A 19,240-nucleotide genomic window follows, 5' to 3' on the forward strand; every position below is an offset into this window, starting at 1 on the left:
CCGACATGTGGCATGTGGAGTCCACCGAAATCATCCCAATCGTCATATCTGCAAACGGGTTGATCCCAGTCAGCCTCGCTCATCATCTGAGGCGACTGGGGTTCCGTGGCAGGTCGCTCGCAGCCAGGATGCAAAAAGCGGTCTTGCTAGACTCGGCTAGGATAGTCCGCCGCTTTCTCAACCTGTCGCCCTGACCCCCGGCCGTTTGGTCTCCCCTGCCGGGGCGTAATCCTCCGCCCGGTACAAATATGTATTTATGTAAATGTGTATGTAGGTTTATTTATTTTTATGTATGTAAGTATATTATATTCTCTTTGGCTTTTATATATATATATCTATTTTGTAACCGGGCGTGAGAGTAAGTTATATAGATAAATAATAATAAGCCTTTATTTCCCAATATAATACAATTTTAAGATTAATAATATAATAAGATCATTTTATTTTATTACAATAGGTAGATATGCTTTATTAGTTCAGTTCATTGAATTCTGTTACTATACATACTGGCAAAAAATAATACCTACATAGTTAAGTGTTTTATACATCAAGTTCAAATCGTGATAGTATTTTATCATCAGCTGTTTGGCATAGTATATGAAACTATTGATACATAAAATAAACAATAAATTACTACTTTCTTTTAAATACAATAAAAACCAAAAATAGTGAAAAAGCTAATTTATTCTTTATTCAGCTATGCTGTTTCTAATTATAGTTCTTAACTTATTAGGTACATTGTTGTCAAGTTACGATTATATTTTAATACCACTTTTGTAATAAGTAGTTTTGTGATTAGTAGGCCTAAATGTACCTTTTTCTTTTTTCAGAATCATAATCTATGTTCGCCTTTACAAGGAAAATATAGTAACTAAGAATGCTTTAGGTATATATATTCTATATAATATTCGATATTTTATTATTTTACTATAACATTTTGCTGTAACTTTTATTATAGGTAACATTTTATAATTTTAACTATGTTTTATATAAGTATGATTATACAATACTATGCTTAACTTAACATCCTCAGTTTTCCTTTATTGGGTTACCCTTTCGTGGGTATAGGCCTCCTCCATCAGTTCACATTTAAATCTTACATAGGTATCTACTCTTACATTCAAGTAAGGAGTATAGTAAGTATAGGATATGATTTTGATGTGAGGGTTTTGGTCTGAGACTCCCACATCGACCACCTGTACTGGGAGCTAATGAACTGTATTTACTTTTGAATTTTTATTTTTCTTAAAATGACGTTTTGGGAGAGGCATTTTTAATTTGCGTTGGTTTTGATTATTAAAACTGTTTTCTGGAGACTCCTGCAGATTTCTTTTGTTTTTTGACTGTTGTATTCCTTCATTTAATATTATTATTTTGTTGTATTTAAGTATAGCGTTTTTTCCATCGTTTCTTAATTTCTTTACTTTTTCATTGAGAGTTATCCTTTCTTTTAATATTTTTTGTGGATAATCATCCTTTACATAATAAGGAGTATTATTTAAAGTGTTCTTGCATTTATTTATTTGTATCTTTTTACTTACAGTGGTAAGAGACAATATTATTGGCCTTATCTTGTCGCCCTTCTTGCCTTTTCTGTGAAGAGATTCTATTTCTGAAATGATTTAACTCAACTGACATTTTTTCATTGATTAGTGTCAAAACTTCCTTCGTTAAATCATGATAATCCTTTTCCTTCTCCTCGATTCCAAAAATTACCAAATTTTTTCTTCTTATATATTTTTCTATTAGATCTATACGTTTTTCTTGTTCTTCGACTTTATTGTTTAATTCAGTATATTTTGATTCGATTTCCGAAAATTTTTGGTTTATGTTGTTGTTTATGGATTCCGTTATACTTTTTTCAAAAATGTGTAGTTCTTGTTTTTGAGTTTGCATCTCAAGCTGTATATTTTTTAGTATTTCAGTTATTTCTTCCATTTCAAATAGGTAGTACTAAAAACATGCAATATTTATTTTAAAAACTCGACAGCACACAGGTAACAAATAGCCGGCCGCGGCTAAGTTCTCTGACTATGATTACTGCTTAACCGACATGACGCCGAAAAAATCCGATGTAAGATTTAAGGTTATTGTAATTTTTATTGAAATTATCTGCGATAACCACTTTTATTTCTATTTTTATTTGTATTAAATTACTTCTACTTAGTTCTTGTATCTGTATTATTTTGTTTTGGGCACTAATGTGACAGTTTTGTAACACTTTGCTTATTCACTTTTGCACTGTTTTCTTCGTTATTGTATGGTTTTCTTGTAAAAAATTTATAAAACTTTATTTCCTTTTCATTATTTCACGTAATTTTTCACCTAATATGTCTTATATCACACTGTTAACTATTTTTAATCGTACAAGTAACACAGAGATAAGGTTTGCGTTGCGCACTCCAGCGCCCTCCTATATTCTTTACGATGTAAAAAATGACTTTTTGTTTCAGGATGAGAAACAAAACGGAAGAGATACCAAATCTCCAACACCAGCTGCCGTTGGCATTAAATTAGGATGGATTCAAGTAAGGATCGCTAAAAATTATATTAAACCCTTTTTTCAAGCAAATAGCAACACAGTCTCATAACCCTAGACCCGTGAAGATGTCCTTATGATTATTACCTATACACTTTATTTGTACCACCACAAGAAGGAAAATGTGAAAGAACAGAAAACACAGACAGACAGGATACAAAGAGCGGCCTTATCGCTTCTAGAGATCTCTACGAGGCAACTTCCTCATGCAATGATTCTCAGCAATAAAAAAAATCTGATTCTTTAAAATACATGAAGACCTCATAAATCACGTCGTCATGCATCGTCTTTAGGTAGTTACTAAAAAGTGCACTAGGATCGTTGGCAGAAGGACAACGGGCCTAGTTGTGACCACTTTTTTTACAGCTTAGGATTGTGAAGCAAAGTTGACGCAAATCGGTAATTGCATGGGTGACCGGACTTTGGAGGACCGAATTCGGCCTTTTCGTTTCCTCCATTCATCGGGTCCGTCGGTTCCAAAATTGCTAGCATATTATCTAAGAAAAGAAATTTCGAGTACAGTTGTATGCGGAAGGGTTCCAGATCCCATCGCATATAATAATTATCCCAAGAAAACTACTATCATTATATGATGATAAGTGGTCACGAGACGAGGCAATGGCGTAGAAAGAAAGAAAGACTATCGTTAAATCTGTCTGATTTGTTCTTAAAGAACTCCAAGTACGAATCCCGCTCTCAGTTATGCTTCTTCTTCTTATTAAGTGTGTGAAGTGGTTTAGGGCGTGCTGATACCATGTCTGCTGAACATCTGGGGCGTGATGCTGTTCCTGCGCATCTCGTGGGTGGTGGGGCAGGCGGGCATCGGCCTCACGCTCGTCATCATCGGCATCTCGGCGGTCGTGTGCGTCATCACCACGCTGTCCATGAGCGCGATATGCACCAACGGGGAAATCAAGGGAGGTAGGTATTATCAGATATTGTTATTCAACAACAAGTTAGATCTTGCCTGAGATAGCACCTGGTAAATGATGATGCAGTCTAAGATAGAAGCGGCCTAACTTACAAGGAAACTGTCAGTTAAACCTACTCTTTATCGATTTCTAGGCGGCGGCATCATACCACAACGCTAGATTGCTTTGCAGCACGTCCTTGCTAGTAAAGCCACGACCCGACCAGAGGAAAACAAAGACGATTTAGAAATTATGAATTTCTTTCCTGCCTCTGCCGGAAACCGAAACCGGGATGAACTTATAAGACCAAGCGCTAACAACTGCACCAAAAAGTCGCAATAATTTAGACAAGTTGACTGTTGTTCTGCGATTCATCCAAGTCTGCGGGCTTTTTAAAGAGGGCTGTGCAATCGCCAGGAGTGTAGCAGGTGGAAGTGGTAGTGGGTAGACCATGCGTGTCGTAGTAGCGATAGCCAATGGAGCGAAAACCGTTTATGATGAAAGGATGACAAATTTAGCTTTACTTAGCTGACTTAACTTAAAATATCTCAAACCAATAAGACCATTTATTCTTACAGTCTTGTTTTTGGAAAAAGTCTGCCGAATTTAGATGATTAAAAGAAGTACCTGACTCTAGTTTGAGGAGATGTTATTCTTACAGCGTAGGTATAGTCAAACCAAAGATGAGAAAAGGACTAAAAATATATCTTTGTTACAGGCGGCATTTACTATATAATTTCAAGATCACTCGGTCCCGAATTTGGTGCATCTGTCGGCATAATCTTTGCCTTCGCAAACGCAGTTGCAGCCAGTATGAACACTATAGGGTTCTGCGATTCCCTGAACGACCTGCTGAAGACACAAGGGACGTATATAATTGACAACAGTGTCAATGATGTGAGGATCGTGGGCACTGTGGCGTTGATCGTCATGTGTGTGATTTGTGCTGTCGGCATGGACTGGGAAAGTAAGGCGCAGGTAATCATATAGTCTTTAAACATCATTATCACTAACCCATGATGTGGGTGGATGAATTAGGAAGGCGGTGAGTCGTGTATGGTGGCGCCCTCTTGGGAAGGCCTATGTCCAACAGTAGGCGCAAACGGGCTGATTGATTGATTGATCAACCCGTCACCACCTCACTACTGGGCACGAGTCTCCTCTCAGAATGAAAAGGATTTTGACCATAGTCAATCACGCTGGCTTAGTACGGATTGGCTGACTTCACACACCTTTGAGAATATTATGGAGAATTCTCGGGTCTGTAGGTTTTCTCACGATGTTTTTCTTCACCGTTAAAGCAAGTGATATTTTATTGTTTAAATCACACACACTTAACTCCAAAAAGGTGCGTGTCTGGGATCGAACCCGCGACTCCCAAAATAGGACGCCGATATTTTAACCACACAGCTTTATTCAAAATCCATTCTGAATAAATAAATATCGCTGAGGGTTACCCCCGTTCAGGCAATGGCAGTACCAATACATTTACATGGTTACTAACGTGTGTTATAATTAACAATAGCCTTTTTAAGACTTTTCGGGGATAGTGTAGCTATCTACCAGTGATAAATTTTTCAGAACTGGATCATTAGTTCCGGTGATAAGCCCTTACATATTACAAACAAACATTAGGTAGGTACCTACCTAGTACCTATATAGATTTCAGACTCAAGTCGAAATGTTACAATGATTTTGGGAATGATTCTACTATTGAGATCACAGACTAGATATTATATGGAGATCAACGTGCATATATATCTGTGGAACACCTACATTATAAATTATAATTTAATCCGCTGGAAGTGATATAACATAATATTATTTACCTACCGCGGTTTGTTTTGCGGATTGTTTTTCAAATCCAATGTTTGTTTAAAATATCAATAAAATGGTTCTTTAATCAACAATGTAAACCTAGTGCCCTATAAAGGAGTCGTAAACGATGCTAGCCAGTAGCCACCATGGATTACATCTCAAATGACGAGGTCAGCCTTCGTACTTAATACTGGTCACACCCAAAGCGCAATCGATATCAAACGTGGTAAATACGGATGTTTGTTATGAGGGGGTCAAAGGTACTCGAATCTACCCTGACGCAAAATGTCAACAACGACATAATATTGTATCTTCTAAGTATATTACTTTGGTGATAATAGTAATTTGGTTCTCGTAAGGTAACTTTTACTTAGGTACATAACTTCAGATTTCCAGCAATTACAGCCACATTACGTTTTCACTTTTGAATTTTTTACCATGGAAACTTAGCGTTAGACTGTAATTAGGGGTGGCGCTTTCATCATCAATGGTAATATCTGTTCTAAGATGTTATTTGGAAGTGCACTAAAAGAACGGTTTTAGACTTGATTAAAAAAATATTATGTAGGTAGAATATTCCACGACAACATCCCACTCACAAAAAAATTGTCTTTCTACAGAATTTCCTGGTCTCAATAATCGTGGGCGCTATGGTAGACTTCATAGTCGGTACCTTGATGGGACCAAAAGACTTAAATGAGGTTGCAAAGGGATTTGTGGGAATATCAAGTGAGTAGAATTTTTTTAAAACAGTATTTATTTGTAAAAATAAACAGTAGATAGAAATAAAACAAAGAATAGGATGTCTTTTTATGAAAACTTTATCAAGAAATTTTTTAAAAATAAAAATCAGTAAATTTTATTAAGCAGGTCATGAATTTTATCACATTTTTCAGCGGAGACGTATGCTGCTAACTTTGGGACTGACTTCCGGATAAGCGAGGGAATACAACAAGATTTCTTCACTGTTTTCGCGATATACTTTCCTTCTGTCACCGGCATTCAAGCTGGCGCTAACATCTCAGGAGATCTAAAGGTTAGCATATCTTGACCTCTATAGTTCATGAACAGCAATTTACTCTTGAATAGGGTTCCTTATATGTAACAGTATGTATCAGTACTACTTAAAAAGCCCTGATGTTTACTTTTACCCTTAACTGAATTTGCAAATTGACTTTTTAATGATGTCTAAGATTTTTTCAAAATTGTTGGAAAAATCAGTTTTTTTTTACAATTGTAATAAAGTTGAATCAAGTTAGATTCCTGATTCCACTAAATTCAGTTATTTTTTTCTAAAATAACTGAATTTAGATATTCAGTTATTTTTTTCTCAAATAACTGAATTTAGTTAGTAGCGTGTTTGTGTCGAAATCAACGAAACAGGAGCAGCATAGAGCAAGGCAGATTGAGGAGCCATAATGGTAAGTACTACCAGGACGGGGTTCTGAGTTCGATTCAAATAGATAGGTATTAGATTTTTCTGTTAAAAATCTTTCAATACTAGCCCGGAGTTAGGAAGTTGGCGGTGTTTCACCCCCGGGCCTCAGAAAACACGTAAAACCGTCGAGCCTGCTGCACCTGATCTCTCTCCGGTCGTGTCGGATTTCCATTCCAGCGGGCTATGAGAGTGAGAATAGTGCACCTGTGTTTGCACTTTGCGCATACACTTTTGCACTATAATATCTCCCGCCCAGTAGGTCTAATTACTATGGAGATTGACCGCCGCGCCTTGCCGAAATTCGATCCGTCGATTTATTGCTAAAAGGTTGCCATCATTTTCGAATTTTTCCCTATACATTAATTATTTATCGATTCGTCGTTATCTTCAGTAAAATTATGACTAATTTCAATTCTTCTCGTGATGTCCCAATTTTTTTCCATTCGCCCACTAGGTACCCAATACCCATATTTTAAATGCGAAAGTGTGTTTGTTTGTTGGTTTACCTAACCACGCAGATGAACTCGCAGGCTCAGCTAGTTATTAAATCACCTTTTACTTATGGCCTTACTTACTTACTTACTTTACCACGTGCATACTTTTGCACCCTGGTATCTTCCCAAAGATTAATCTATACTTATAATAAATAATAAAATGAACGGGCTAATCTTCGGAATGGCTAAACCTATTTTGACGGGACTTTCACAGACAAGTCGGATTAACCAACGAGTAACATAGGCTACTTTTTTAACCGACTTTGAAAAATGAAGTTGTGTTTTTCTATGTACACTGATATCTCCGAGATTTCTTAACCGATTTGCGTAATTTTTTTTAATCGTCAAGGAAACTTTGCGACATTGTTTCATAAAAAATTTGGATTCCAACTCCTCAATCCTGATGCTGCAGGGGATCTGACCAATCCACGCGGGCGAAGCTGCGGGCATGATCTAGTCTTACAAATATGCATACAACCATTTAATTTCAGGATCCAGCGTCAGCTATTCCCAAGGGAACTCTTCTAGCCTTGCTGATATCAGTAATCAGCTACGCAGTCATGGCGCTGTTTGCCGGAGGCGGGGCGCTGAGGCAGGCCAGTGGCAACTTTTCTGACCTGGTGCTTGCTAATGGAACCCTTGTGGATTACAGCGGAGTATCCAATTGCGTGAATACTATAGAGGGTTGTGAATTTGGTCTTCATAACAGCTATTCTGTAAGTATCATTTAAAAGCAAGTTTATTGATTTGGAAAGCTCAATGACTAAAATCCGAAAGATCGCAGCGGCGGTAACTCCACCCGCGGTAGCGGTACAAGTACTATTGTCGTAACTACTCATAAGTACTCGGAGGGGAAAGGGGAGTATTTATCATGATAAGCAAGGAAAAATTTGAAGGAAAAAAAGCTTAAAATAAATTGTCTTATATCCACTTTAGAGAAATATGAATTTAATTCTTGTAGCAGTTGACAAGTCAAAAAGGGATTGGTCGTACTGATTTTAGATGAAATATTTATTTTTCTCTTCTTGGTAATGTTCAGGTGCACGACTGTGTATCAAAGTTAAAAGTCACGATTTAGTAAACTGGATCATTTTATTATAGATCAAAATCCAATGATATTTACATAATAAATGCAAAAAAGTAGATACGTTACATATAGACTTCAGGCCCATGTTCAAAAATGGATGGGTCATATGAACCACCAGGTGACGTATACAGGACGATATAAGAGCATAAAATAATAAGATTCAGCACTATGCCGTCACTTGTAAGCTGTCCAACAGAGTGCTGGTGAGAATTGAAAAGTGCAGGTAGAGTGAGTACATTTTGGTCATATATTTTTGTACGGCATTTTTACCATCGATAGATCCATGAAAAATAATAAGAAAGCGCGCAGTGCCGTAAAAAAATGGTGCGCCACAAAGTCAGTAAATGTTTTGATTTTCTGACAATTTCCGGGGTAAATTTGGTCATTTAATTCTGTACGGCACTAGTTTCATACTGTTTCAATACAGCCTCTAATCCATTATTCCGCAACGCCGTACAAAAATCATGCGACAAGGGGAAAAAATTGAGGGTAGCAACCCCCTCTCTTTCCGTGGTCCGGGGGGTGATTTGAAACAACATAAAATTAATTTATTTTGAAAGTGTTTTATGCATAGATAATATTTTTTTACATGCCGTACATTTTCGTTGGTCCAAAGGTTTGTAGGGGATGTGGATATTATATACACACCCGTTCACTTCAGTTAGACGGCATAGTGATTTTATCATATTATCAATTGTTCTCTTCAAAAATATGTTAATGCCGTACAGTATCAGATGGCCATAAAGTACTACACCCTTAAAATGGTAGCGTCATTTTTATCAGCCTAAAAGATATGGTCTGCATTAAAATGTACGGCATAATTTTTTCCTAATTTATTTATCTTAATACTATTTAAAACAAGGGAAAAGCGTAGAAAATTGCTATATTTTATTAATCTATGAATATTTAAACTTTTGCAATAATTTGAAAAATTTCAGTTTTTGTATTTATCTATAATTTTTTTTAGAACAGTTTCTTTTGAACGGCAATACTATATAACAATAGTATTTTACACTATCATGTTAAAAAAAAAGTTGCCGTACAGAGTCAAATGATTTTACAGCTTTAAAAATTAAGTATACCATGAAATTAAGATAATTATTGATACACATTCAAATGAACACTAATTTTTTTACGGCATTATTTTTAATAGTACTTTTGAGTGCTAGATAATGTTTTGGAACCAAAGCCGTACTTTCTCAAATCACCCCCCGGACCACGGAAAGAGAGGGGGTTGCTACCCTCAATTTTTTCCCCTTGTCGCATGATTTTTGTACGGCGTTGCGGAATAATGGATTAGAGGCTGTATTGAAACAGTATGAAACTAGTGCCGTACAGAATTAAATGACCAAATTTACCCCGGATATTGTCAGAAAATCAAAACATTTACTGACTTTGTGGCGCACCATTTTTTTACGGCACTGCGCGCTTTCCTTATTATTTTTCATGGATCTATCGATGGTGAAAATGCCGTACAAAAATATATGACCAAAATGTACTCACTCTACCTGCACTTTTCAATTCTCACCAGCACTCTGTTGGACAGCTTACAAGTGACGGCATAGTGCTGAAACTTATTATTTTATGCTCTTATATCGTCCTGTATACGTCACCTGGTGGTTCATATGACCCACCCATTTTTAAACATGGGCCTGTAGTCTAATATAGGTACACGTATATTCTGTAGTATAGACTTAAAATTACGACGAATAATCACGCTGTCTTTTAAATACTCTCGTGCGTCTTGTATCTTTTGTTTCACTCATAGCCGAACACGTATTTTATACGCTATGTACCTACCTAATATGAATCTCAAATCCCAATTTGTCATCCCAAATTATCCCTAATGGTACAGACTTTTGGTACGTAAAGGTAATGCAGCTCATGTCTGCGTGGGGCCCGTTCATCTACGCGGGCTGCTGGGCGGCGACGCTGTCCACGGCGCTGACCAACCTGCTGTCCGTGCCGCGGCTGATCCAGGCGCTGGGCCGCGACCGCATCTACCCCGGCCTCATCTTCTTCTCCAAGCCCTACGGCCGCCACGGCGAGCCCTACCGCGGCTACGTGCTCACCTTCTTCGTTTCGCTCATATTCTTGCTTATCGGTAAATTTTATTTTATTTTATTTTATTTGGATTAACAAACAGTAGCACGCAGCGGTTAAAAATTATATTGTAGAATAATGAAATAAAAATTATTAATTATTAGGTACCTTAATTAAATTAAAATTAAATGATAAGTTATTTTCCAAAGTTTTATTCTATGATTCGATTCAATTAATGAATTATAACATATTTAACTATGTGTATTTCTATGATACGAGTATTTCTGTCTTATCATTCCAGTACGATACCATTTTTTCTAATTACATTTTATTGTGTTCTGCTCTACGAATATTGGACACATTGCGGTAAAATGCGGTACTTTAAATATTTACTTATAAGTAAAATCATCAGAATTAATTACATTTTTATTCAGAAAGTAATAATACAGATTTTCACAAATGTTAAAAATACTTAAATATAAAAATTATAAAACAAAAATATCATCCAAATCACTGTAACGAGGCAGGGTGCCCAGAACGCTGGCTGCGTTACCTCGTTGAATGGCCAGACTAATATGCTGACCAAGGTAACTGCCAGTTAACAAGGTATCATCAGAATTATGTTTATCAGTCTGTTACAACTCTGAATATAAAAATTGAAAGCTGTCTGATAAAATATACGGTTGTGAATTTTTGACTGATTAGGTAAGGTTTCCATAACAATGTATTTTGTGTATAATAATGTTGTAACTTTACTTTTGATGACTTACGAGATAGGTACGTATATTTTGGATTTCTTGCGTAAATTAACTTAGTCATTTGTGACAGCGGAGCTGAACACAATCGCGCCTCTAATCTCCAACTTCTACCTGGCGTCGTACGCGCTGATCAACTACTGCACCTTCCACGCAGCACTCGTGCGTCCACTTGGCTGGCGACCTACTTTTAGAGTTAGTATGACCCATAGATAAAAGAATTTTCTTTTGGGGCTCTGTACCTCAAAAGGAAAAACAGAACCCTTATAGGATCACTTTGTTAGGGTTCCGTAACTCAAAAGGAATAACGGAACCCTTATAGGATCACTTTATTGTCTGTTCTGTTCGTCTATCCATCTGTCGTGTATGTAAAGAAAACCTATAGGGTACTTCCCATTGACCTAGAATCATGAAATATGGCAGGTAGATGTCTTATGGCACAAGTAACGAAATAAATCCGAAAACCCCGAATTTGTGGTTACATTACAAAAAAAATATGTGTTTTAATTTTCAATATACGATAACTACACCAAGTGAAGTATTGTATGAAAGAGCTTTACCTGTAACTTCTAAAACAAACTTATTTTTATGCATAATAGTTTTTGATTTATCGTGCAAAAGGTCGGAAAAAAGACTGAGTACGGAACCCTCAGTGCGCGAGTCTGAATTGTATTTGGCCGGTTTCATTTTTCTATTACTTTATCTTTCAGTTCTACAACGTCTGGTTGTCGCTGGTCGGGTTCCTGCTGTGCGTCGCCATCATGCTTCTCATCAGTTGGCAAACCTCCTTGGTGACCTTCGCGATTTTCTTTACGCTCTACCTGATCGTGCACTACCGGAATCCTGGTAAGAAGTGTAATTAGCTTACTAACATATCCCCACGGCTTCTTCAGCCTACCATAAGGTGAGATCGCATTTTAGGACTAACTTATATCAGCATATAAAAAAGCTTACGCTCATTTTTTTATTTTAGATGTTAACTGGGGAAGCAGTACGCAAGCCCAAATATACAAGACGGCGCTGTCCAGCGCTCACAACTTGGCAAGGACCGGCGAACATGTGAAGAACTACTGGCCTCAACTGCTGGTGCTGGCGGGGAAACCTCAAGACAGGCCAGCCCTTGTGGACCTGGGGAGTCTCATCACCAAGTCCGGATCACTGATGATTGTGGGAGATATATCACAAGTCAGTTTACCCATAAACTGTAAATAATAGGAATAAAATAATTTGTTAAAACTATAGATATTGTAATGTTGGCCAAATTGAGAACTCTAGTATACGACAAGTTTGATGAATAAAAGATGAGTAAGATGCCAAATAAGAGCACTAGTTGTTAAATTCCTTTACGTGTATGCGTCAGGAATGTACTTAGATAAAAGAAAATTATGAAAATTCATGAAAAATATTTTCTCGCCCTTTCTTTCTCTCCCTGGATGAGACTCTCTACGTTTTTGTGAAGGGTCCAGAGAGGATACTATATGATGTTTGTGTATTGAGTCGTAGTAAATCTGAGAAATAACCAGAAAGTTATTGGTCATGAGTCATGACAACCTTACTCGAAATGCATCTACTAATTATACCTAGTTGGAACGAGCATTTGTGTAAAGACAATACTTTATTTATTTCAGCAAAAACTGACATACAAGGAGCGCGCACATAGAAGACGTTTGGGAGACGACTGGTTGCGCGAACGTAAAGTGCGTGCATTCTGTACGGGCGTGAACGGGTTTAGCTTCGAGAACGGCGCTCGAGCGCTGATGCAGGCCACGGGCGTGGGCAGACTGGCGCCCAACGTGTTGCTCATGGGCTACAAGGCCGACTGGGCGACCGCGCCGTCCGCTGATCTGGAGTCCTACTTCAATGTGCTGCAGTAAGCAAACCTAATTATATTGGACAGAATGTGTGCATTCTGTGTGTTAACGGGTTTAGCTTCGAGAACGGCGCTCGAGCGCTGATGCAGGCCACGGGCGTGGGCAGACTGGCGCCCAACGTGTTGTTCATGGGCTACAAGGCCGACTGGGCGACCGCGCCGTCCGCTGATCTGGAGTCCTACTTCAATGTGCTGCAGTAAGCAAACCTAATTATATTGGACAGAATGTGTGCATTCTGTGTGTTAACGGGTTTAGCTTCGAGAACGGCACTCGAGCGCTGATGCAGACCACGGGCGTGGGCAGACTGGCGCCCAACGTGTTGCTCATGGGCTACAAGGCCGACTGGGCGACCGCGCCGTCCGCTGATCTGGAGTCCTACTTCAATGTGCTGCAGTAAGCAAACCTAATTATATTGGACAGAATGTGTGCATTCTGTGTGTTAACGGGTTTAGCTTCGAGAACGGCGCTCGAGCGCTGATGCAGGCCACGGGCGTGGGCAGACTGGCGCCCAACGTGTTGTTCATGGGCTACAAGGCCGACTGGGCGACCGCGCCGTCCGCTGATCTGGAGTCCTACTTCAATGTGCTGCAGTAAGCAAACCTAATTATATTGGACAGAATGTGTGCATTCTGTGTGTTAACGGGTTTAGCTTCGGAACGGCACTCGATCTCTGATACAGACTATAATATACAGACTATGAGTGTGTTGCTGATGAGCTATAATGCTGACTGGGTGACTACGCTGCTTGCTGGATTAAAGTCATACTTCTATGTGTTGCAATGATACTATAGCATTTTCTGAATATTTTTAAGATTTCCGTAAAAAAGTTCATTCGTTCTTATTAGGGTCTATTTGATACAGAATTTACTAACAATGCAAAATCTTAGGTTTTGTTGTTTGTTATACCCAGCTGTTCAATTTGAGCTGTTTTGTGTGTTTTTATAGGTAAAACATCAAAGGACCTTGACGCAATTTTAAAATTGCGTTAGCACGTTGGTCAGCAATTGCCGAACGATATATTATATGACATCGAGGATCGTTACCTAAGACTTGAAGCTTAAACTGCTGTTACATATTCCATCAGACACAAATCTAGTGGAAATCCACAAGTGGAAACTATTTCCAGCGTTTTGGCCATGTATATTTCCCCACGACATATGCGGTGGAAAAACGCTTACGATATTCAGCTATATTTGTCAGAGTCACTGAACGTGGCTTCAACCATTTCAGCACGGCGTTCGAAACTCGTTTAGCAGTGGCCATCGTCCGCGTGGCAGGCGGGCTGGACTTCGCCGCGGTGTGCGAGGAGGCGGGCAGCAGCGGCCTCACCGCCACGTCCAGCTGCGGTGACCTGCGCGTGTGCGCTCCCATCATGCACGCCGACTCCGACCTCGACATCCGCACGGCCGCGGACTCGCAGCCTTTCAGTGGGAATAACCTCAGTGAGTTTCACTTCTTCTTGAACAACCGATGAATTTTCTGCTGGTTCTTCTGTGTAGAAACAGCTTTCTTAACCAGGTGGTAGGTTGACGATTTAGAAGTACATATCTATAGTACGCGACAGGTCGAGATGGCGGGTGACGTGCGAGTGTGCGGGGCGTCCGCCCGCCTCACACCCAGATCGCAACTCGACTTGTCGCGTACTATACCTACCTACTTGTAAAAGTTTATTCGAATACTTTTTTTAATTATTTTTTCAGATCTTTTGACTCTCACATCGTCGAGATCATTTACGATATCGGAGAAAAGTGATACAAAAGAGAGGGAAAAAAATAATAAAGGAATAGACATGCACCGACAAGTGGTGTACAAGTCAGCCTCCGGGATAGAAGTCTCTATGAAGCAACTATCTAATATGACGATATTTAAGAGGAAACAGGTAGGTAAAAAGTGGAAATTATTTTTGGTTGGATGGTAATTTTGTATACGCCACGAGTTTGCGGCTTCTAATAACTCAGCTATTGATTTTTGAACTACCTGCACGAACTACACGGCCTGTACTGTTGGCACTTCAGCTTCGCACCGGGCTGAGGAGTGAGGACTTAGAGCTAAGAAAGCTCAGACTTACTCAGCGAGTAATAGAGAGAGAGAGAGAGAGAGAGAGAGAGAGCTATGCTTGGAGTTTCTCCACGTGATCAAATCAGCAATGAGGAGATCCATAAGAGATCGTAGAATCGACGTAGCCCAATCCGTTGGAGGTATCATCTATATATTTACATATAATAAAATTGTAGAAAAGTGGTGTCTGTACAATGGAAATATATAAAAAAAAGTAGCAGGGGTTGTTATTATATCGATGCCGAACCCGAAATTGTAATTAATTTTTTTTTGTCTGTTTGTCTGTTTGTCTGTGTGTTTATGCACGCTAATATCAGAAACGGCTTATTCGATTTAGATACGGTTTGATCACTAATATATTGTAGTAAGCTTCACTTAATAATTAGTGTTCATTTCATGTCAATCGGTTCATAAATAAAAAAGTTATGTCAATTTAAAGAATCACGGCGAACATTTTTAACGTACAGAGTATATGCTGCCCGAAAAGTCACTATTCCACGCGAACGAAGTCGCGGGCACAGCTAGTCAGTAATATTTCCATTGTTTTCCTTTTTATTCTTAGTTGAAAAGTTAAAAGATTCTGTATTGTGATCAGGAAGCCGGCACGCTGGACGTGTGGTGGCTGTACGACGACGGCGGGCTGACGATCCTGCTGCCCTACATCATCTCGCAGCGCTCGGCGTGGGCGCGCTGCAAGCTGCGCATCTTCGCGCTCGCCAACCGACACCACGAGCTGGAGTTGGAGGAAAGGAAGTAAGAAAGCTCTATTTATCGTCCTGTATCGCTTTTGTGGGATATAGTAACCTATAAGAAGTGCGCATAGGAGTTTCGACTACTCGAATCATCGTAAGTATAGCTTTGCCGTCACTAGTAAGTTGGAGTTGGAGGAAAGTAAGTTTGGAAAATAAAAAATATTTTGGCATCGTACATCGTTTTTGAAAACTGGTTTAACCTCTATCAATTGAGCGCTCACAGAATATTTTGATTTACTCGGTTCATCATCAATTATGGGTGATTTTTTCCTCGTTCTGGATGCGCTCCAGCTCTCCTTGGATACTCGGTGGTAAGCACCAAGTAGGACACAGGACTTCCGCCTGCTAGATTGACAACCTTAAGATTGTGGTGGGAAATCCCAGCAATATATAGTGCTAATGATAATAATGGTGATATGGATAACAAATAGGCTGGAGAGTTAATGGAGAATTTATTACTTATCATCGTCATTTAACAGACTGATCATATTTTAGTAATGTGTAGTGCTACTACTAATTTGTTGCAGCATGGCCAATTTACTGGCCAAGTTCAGGATAGACTACTCCTCGTTGACGATGGTTCAGGACATTATGGAACCGCCTCAGCCAGAAACTAAGAGAATGTTTGACGACCTTATCAAGAAGTTTACTGATGAAACGGGAGGTAAGAGCCATGAAAACAAAATTGTGTAAAGTTGATGTAAGATGTTAAATTATACCTATACCTTTATACACCATATAAACTAAAAAAGAGAGACATTTAGACCTGACAATAAAACCAATTTATGAGATTAAGAATTTCTGTCTAGATCTTCTAAAATCGTAAAATCTTGTTGACAGAGTGTAAGATCAGTCAGACGGAGCTGACGACGCTGGCGGAGAAGACGAACCGGCAGCTGCGCCTGCGCGAGCTGCTGCTGGCCAACTCCTCGCAGGCGCGTCTCGTCGTCATGTCGCTGCCCATGCCCAGAAAGGTTCGTATTCTGCGCCATATCACCAGCCCTTTGAGTAACAAAATCCAAGCCTTTTATAGTCAAAGTGAAGTCAAAGTCATTTATTTAATTGGGTTAAGTATATTGTACACTTTTTGATTGTCAAACAATTGATGTAGAGGTGATTATGAATTACGTTAACTGAAAACTAAAGCTATAGTAACTTATGTTCAAAAAGCACCTGAAACTTCCGGGACTAACGACCTACTATCAAAAAAAACAACTGAAATCTGGTTATTGGGAGCCCTGGGAGACGATGCATATTTTCCACTGATGTATTTTTTCTATCTAAATACAGTCATGTCAAGTAAGGATGCCAACCCTTATGAACCATCGCTGAAGCTGTATATTTTTTTGTCCAGTTTATGTTTCCATGCACGAACAGCTTGAAGAAAATGATCGTTGAGGAACGAACAAGGACTTGAGTATTTGTTGCTAAGTGATAGAATTCATCTGCAGTCATTCTGCAGTCGACTATTCGAAGCAATCATGACTGACTGTTTGACTGTGCCGCACTAATCTCTATACTAAGACAAGTTATTAGGTAGGTACCTATCAAGAAGATATCAATTTATCAAGATACAGTCCAAAAAGTCTCTTTTGGCACTTGAGTGAGGGCGCAGTTGTAGCTTTATGCCGACACAGCGACCTATGAATAAGTGCACTTTCTCTAGATGGCGGCCTTAATTCCAATTTTGGCCACGTGCCAAAAGAGCCTTGTCGGACTGTACCTAATAACTTCTGTTGCCGTGACAGGCACACTATAGAATATATATTGTCTCTTCGATGAAGAATCTTCCATAAATCATACAAGTGTAAATTAAAAATTTATAACACCCCCGACAAGTGAAGGTACAGGTACAGTAACTAGAAAAGAGCTGATAACTTTCAAACGGCTGAACCGATTTTCTTGGATTATAGCTAAGAACACTCTCGAGCCACCTTTCAAAAAAAAACTAAATTAAAATCAGTTCATTAGTTTAGGAGCTGCAATGCCACAGACAGATACACAGATACACAGACACACACGTCAAACTTATAACACCCCTCTTTTAGGGTCGGGGGTTAGTAACTAAAATGGCCTGTATATTCAATAAGTTTTATAAATATATTATTGGTATTCGTTACAGGGTTCGGTGTCAGCGCCGCTGTACATGTCGTGGCTGGAGATGATGAGCCGAGACCTTCCGCCCATGCTGTTCGTGCGCGGCAACCACACCTCTGTTCTTACTTTCTACTCCTAGATAAACTGCTTAGATTCATTCTAACTGTTACTTTATGATCTGACACAATCTGTATGCTGTTAAAAAACTAAAAATCTGATCCAACTTCGTGAAGATGAAAAATTGCAGCTAATATGTATACTTTACCAATCAAATGTAAAGCTAAAACTTAAGATTTTCCTTGGTCTTCAAAGAGATGTATCGATAACCGAAAGAGATAATATAACTCACCTAGGTAGGTACCTACTCCGTTATAATGTCGACAAAAGCTCTTGATAGGTAAGTTGATAATTTTGTTAGATTAATTAAGTTAATTTTAATTAGAATAAAGTACAATTTCTATTAATTTATTCGTACTTATAGGTATAGTGTAGGTATGTTACTATGTCGATAGGTAAGTATTTAATTTTAATTAGGTAAGTAGGTATATGACCAAGTAAGAATATCATAAGTCCTGTAATAATATATGTATATAAAGGAAGTATCCTTCAATCACACCGGATGGACGTGATTTTTATCTGGATATAGTTTTTTGACTTGGAGACCTAAATAAAGAAAGAAATAGTACGTTTCTTGCGGATTACATCTTTTTCGGACGTGTGCAAACTTGAATATATTATATCGATGCTTGAAACGCATTAATTAAGATGTATGACTATCCAAATTGTTGCAAGATCATTTCACACATGCCGCGATGATGAAGTCAGGAAACTGGCGTCATCTAGAAATTAATACTTAGTACTAAACAATAACAGCCTTCTAAATTACTTGTTAAAATTATCCAGCTGTCACCGGTAAACCGCCTAGGCGTTGCCCACGGCTTTGATCGTCCGCGTAAAACCTCAATGTCTCGACTTTGGGCTGTACTATTACGTATGTGAGTATTTTTAACCCCCGACCAAAAAAGAGGGGTGTTATAAGTTTGACGTATGTATCTGTGTATCTGTTTGTGGCATCGTAGCTCCTAAACTAATGAAACCGATTTTAATTTAGAATTTATTTTTGTTTAAAAGGTGGCTTGATCGAGAGTGTTCTTAGCTATAATCCAAGAAAATCGGTTCAGCCGTTTGAAAGTTATCAGCTCTTTTCTAGTTACTGTAACCTTCACTTGTCGGGGGTGTTATAAATTTTTAATTTAGACTTGTAGAGGCGTGCGCTTGACTGCAATCCACTCTGTGCTGTAATCACACCGTATAACAATTAGTAATGATGTAGCCTAAGGTGGAGCGCGCCTGCTTGTTCTCTTCTTTTAAAGCTCC

General features: G+C 38.7%; 1 protein-coding gene across 1 annotated transcript; it reads left to right on the forward strand.

The window, feature by feature from the left end:
- Positions 1–728: 728 nt before the first annotated feature.
- On the forward strand, positions 729–18,077 carry LOC123874413 (bumetanide-sensitive sodium-(potassium)-chloride cotransporter-like). Its single transcript, XM_045919720.1, has 18 exons — positions 729–2,086; positions 2,454–2,528; positions 3,280–3,460; positions 4,169–4,428; positions 5,889–5,997; positions 6,165–6,304; positions 7,692–7,916; positions 10,160–10,391; positions 11,159–11,280; positions 11,796–11,931; positions 12,059–12,270; positions 12,714–12,955; positions 14,187–14,398; positions 14,657–14,835; positions 15,610–15,767; positions 16,294–16,430; positions 16,607–16,740; positions 17,889–18,077. The coding sequence occupies exons 1-18, from the start codon at positions 2,054–2,056 to the stop codon at positions 18,000–18,002; spliced, it is 2,901 nt and encodes a 966-aa protein (XP_045775676.1). The 5' UTR covers positions 729–2,053; the 3' UTR covers positions 18,003–18,077.
- Positions 18,078–19,240: the final 1,163 nt, after the last annotated feature.

The sequence above is a fragment of the Maniola jurtina genome, chromosome 18 (genome assembly GCF_905333055.1).
Source record: "Maniola jurtina chromosome 18, ilManJurt1.1, whole genome shotgun sequence".
NCBI classification, from domain to species: Eukaryota; Metazoa; Arthropoda; class Insecta; order Lepidoptera; family Nymphalidae; genus Maniola; species Maniola jurtina.

Excerpts from the sequence above, each read along its gene's own strand:
- LOC123874413 (XM_045919720.1), top strand. The coding sequence starts at position 2,054 with ATGACGCCGAAAAAATCCGATGTAAGATTTAAG. Across the intron at positions 3,461-4,168 it reads CAACGGGGAAATCAAGGGAG|GCGGCATTTACTATATAATT; the intron begins GTAGGTATTATC and ends TCTTTGTTACAG. Across the intron at positions 14,836-15,609 it reads CGATATTTAAGAGGAAACAG|GAAGCCGGCACGCTGGACGT; the intron begins GTAGGTAAAAAG and ends TATTGTGATCAG.